Source organism: Oncorhynchus mykiss, chromosome 18, assembly GCF_013265735.2.
Source record: "Oncorhynchus mykiss isolate Arlee chromosome 18, USDA_OmykA_1.1, whole genome shotgun sequence".
Lineage (NCBI taxonomy): Eukaryota > Metazoa > Chordata > Actinopteri > Salmoniformes > Salmonidae > Oncorhynchus > Oncorhynchus mykiss.
Window position 1 is genome coordinate 19,076,735 of NC_048582.1, and position 3,817 is coordinate 19,080,551.

The 3,817-nt window shown below is 44.7% G+C and overlaps 1 protein-coding gene across 1 annotated transcript; it reads left to right on the forward strand.

Moving 5' to 3' along the window:
* Positions 1 to 375: 375 nt before the first annotated feature.
* On the forward strand, positions 376 to 2,881 carry LOC110496918 (stress response protein NST1-like). Its single transcript, XM_021572932.2, has 2 exons — positions 376 to 1,484; positions 1,822 to 2,881. Exons 1-2 carry the CDS (start codon positions 405 to 407, stop codon positions 2,536 to 2,538), a joined length of 1,797 nt encoding a protein of 598 aa, XP_021428607.2. The 5' UTR covers positions 376 to 404; the 3' UTR covers positions 2,539 to 2,881.
* The last annotated feature ends 936 nt before the right edge of the window (positions 2,882 to 3,817 follow it).

The window sequence follows — 3,817 nt, forward strand, 5'->3', positions numbered from 1 at the left end:
TCTTTAACGATGACTCCATTCCACCACAGCAGACAGTAGAGGGAACCACTGAGGACTCAGATTCTCCAGTGGCAATATCTAATATCAAGGAAGAGGACAGATTCTATCCTTTCTCCCTCCCACCACTGGCTCAGCGGTTCATTGGCAATTCATTCAAAGTCCCGGAAACCTCCCAGCCTGCTGTTTCAGCCACGGAGTGCCGAGTTGCCACAGTGGACACTGCAGATACAGCCACTGTCAAGAGAGAGAACCGATGGGCAGCTACAATTCTTCCTTCAGTGCTGCCTCCATGCCTGCCACCAGTCGTTGACGATGACTTAATGCCTCCAGAGCACACAGTAGAGGAATCCTATGTGGTCTCATTTGATACAGAGGCCACTTCAGGCACAGCTACTGTTGATGGAATGGACAGATCAGCAGCTAAATGCCCTGTCCCAATGCTGCCTCCAAGTCTGCCACGTGTCTTTGACGACAAACTGCCAGGGGCGGCAGTAGAGGGAACCAACAAGTGTCCAGTTGCCAGTGAAACAACCAATGATGTGTCCACTCACCTCAAAGAGGACATGGGAGCTGATCAAAGCCCTCCTGACCCTGCAGCACTGCCTCCAAGCTCGCCATGTATCTGTGACTCTGACCACAAACTGACCAAGGAGGAAAAAGAGGATGTACCCGAGTCCTCCCTTGCCACAGAGATCGCTGTAGGCACATCCATTGTCCAGGGAGAGGACCTGGATAAAAGCCCTGCTCCAAGGCTGCCTCCAAGCTTGTCACACGTTTTGGACAATGACCATAAGCAGCCAGAGGAGACGATAGAGGAAGCCACTGAGTGCTCAGTCGCCGCAGAGGCATCAGTTGCTAATAGAGAGGATCCATCAGCAGCCACAGGTCTTCCCTTAGTGCTGCCTTCAAGCCTGCAACTTGTCTTTGACAATGACTACAAACTACCAGAGGAGGCAGTAGAGGGCACCAGCAAGTGTCCAGTTGCCCGTGAAGCAGTCGCTTCCGTGTCCACTGTCCTCCAAGAGGAGTTTTTGGCTGAAAAAAGTCCTCCTGCACCCACAGCACTGTCTCTAAGGCTGCCCTGCACCCACAACATTGACCACAAACAGCCAGAGGAGACCATTGAGAACACCACAGAGTGCTCAGTTGACATAGAGGAAAGTGCAGTTGCATCCACTGTCAAGAGAGAGGAAATGATGGGTGATAAAAGCCCTGTCCATGCACTTCCTCCAAGCCTGGCATGCATCCATGACAAGGACCACAAGCAGCCAGATCAGAAAGGAAGGGGCACTACTGTGGAGGTGGATATCTGCCCTCACGCTCAACAGCTGGTCTCAGATGCTAACTTAACTCTGGCAACCCGCAATGATGAGCTGCCCAACCCTCTGATCTGCGTAGTCACTAAGATGCCTGTTAGAGTTGGAGCATCCATATGCAGGACAGAGGATGAGGAACCCAGGCCCTGGACCCTGGAAGAGGCAAAGGTAGGTGTCGAATTTCACCTTACTACTTTACAGGGATGGTGGTCATTTCCATTTCAATTCAATGCGTTGAAGAGAATTGAAATCTTAGAGTCTTTTGATCGGAATTGAAATGGAATTGACCCCAACCCTGCTGCTCTTTGCTCATAGTATAAAACATCACCCCTCACTAGGGTTAGCATTTGTATTACTTTTAGTATGGACCCAGGAACATCTATAGGTATTGTAAAATCTAATGGGGTGCCCCATGAGGCCATCATTGTATGTTGATCACTCAGTTGTGTATTGAATGTGCTACATTGGAACAATATTACATCTAGAGTCAATGTCTTCCTGTTAGGATCATTGGATAGGCATTGAAATTGAGAGTGAAGAGAGGAGCGTCACTGAGGAGGTGAGCCCGAGGGAGGGATTGAAGAGTGAGGCGGATTGTGCCCATTCCAAGTGCTCTATTGGGAAGGTTTCAACAGAGAGAGCAGAAACCATCCTGGGAAGAGTGGGCTTTCTGCTCATGAACCAAATGCAGAAAATCCCATTTTTGAAGATGGAGGAAAAAGAGAAAAATAAGAAACTGAATAAGAAGTTGAAAGATGAAGAGAAAGAGAGAAAGGAGATAAAACACAAGGAGGAGGAGCAAAAAAAGAGGGAGAAGAAAGAGATGAAGGAGAGAGAGAAAGAGCAGAAGAAAGTCATGAAGGCTGAGAAGAAGAGGGAGAAGTTAGAACAGAAAAAGAGAGAGAAGGAAAGAAAAGAGAAGGAAAAGGCAGAGAAAAAGAGGTTAGAGGGGCTGATGAAGATACATAATGACATGATGAAAGACAGAATTAAGAAAGAGAAGAAGTGTTCTGAGGAGCTGAAAAAGAGAGAGAAAGCTCAAGCTGCATTCTTGGAGATGGAGAGAAAGATTCAAGAAAAGGAGGAGAAGAAGAGAGAAAAGATGAGGAGAGAGGAGAGGAAGAGACTGGAGGAGAAGAAAAAGAGGGAACCAGCTGGAGGTGGAACTGAGACGGTGATAGAAGAGCAGGGAAGGGATGAAAGCTTGAAGATGGATGAGTAGACTGGGTAATAGAGAGTAGGGAGGGAGGGATATGGTATTTTTGCATGCAATGAAAGAACGAAGCATTTAAAAATAAAATAAAAAATGTTTACTCTGTTTGATTTTTGTTAAGGCATACTGTACAACACTGTATAAACACAAAATGTTGACTTTTCACACATCTGGGGAGTGTTTAATGATGAGGAGTTGAGGAAGAACAGGGGGGGAGTTGGAGGGTGGAGAGGAATATGATACAGAGGAATTTGATAGAAGGAATATGATATTTTATTTTATTTCACTCGGCATGTCAGTTCAGAACAAATTCTTATTTACAATGACGGCCTACCAAAAGGCAAAAGGCCTCCTGCGGGGATGGGGTCTGGGATTAAAAATAAATAAATAAACTTAAAACATAGGACAAAACACACATCACGACAAGTGAGACAACACAACACTTTAACCTCTTTCAGCTAGGGGGCACTATTTTTATGTTTGGAAAAAGAACGTTCCCAAAGTAAACGGCCTATTTCTCAGGCCCATATGCTAGAATATGCATATAATTGACAGATTAGGATAGAAAACACTCTAAAGTTTCCAAAACTGTCAAAATATTGTCTGTGAGTATAACAGAACTGATATTGCAAGCGAAAACCTGAGGAAAATAAAACCAGGAAGAGGCCTCTATTTTGAAAGCTATATGTTCCATAGCCTGCCTTCGCTCCATTTAAAGGGATATCAACCAGATTCCCTTTCCTATCGCTTCCTCAAGGTGTCAACAGTCTTTAGACATAGTTTCAGGCTTTTATTTTGAAAAATGAGCGAGCAAGATAACATCGCGTAGTGGATAGCTGGGTGTTCGCATGAGTTTTGCTTGCGCAACAGAGTGGTGCAGCCATTGACTCTCCCTCTCCTACTGAAAAAGAGACAGTGCCGGTTGATATATTATCGATTATATACTTTAAAATCAACCTGAGGATTGATTATAAAAAACGTTTGACATGTTTCTGTGGACATTACGGATACTATTTGGAATTTGTCTGCGTTGTTGTGACCGCTCGAGCCTGTGGATTTCTGAACACAACGCGCCAAACAAACTGAGGTATTTTGGATATAAAAATAATCTTTATGGAACAAAAGGAACATTTATTGTGTAACTGGGAGTCTCGTGAGTGAAAACATCCGAAGATCAAAGGTAAGCAATTAATTTTATTGCTTTTCTCATTTTCGTGACCAAGCTACTTTGATGCTAGGTGTCCATAATGTTTTGTCTAGTGATCGATAAACTTACACAAACGCTTGG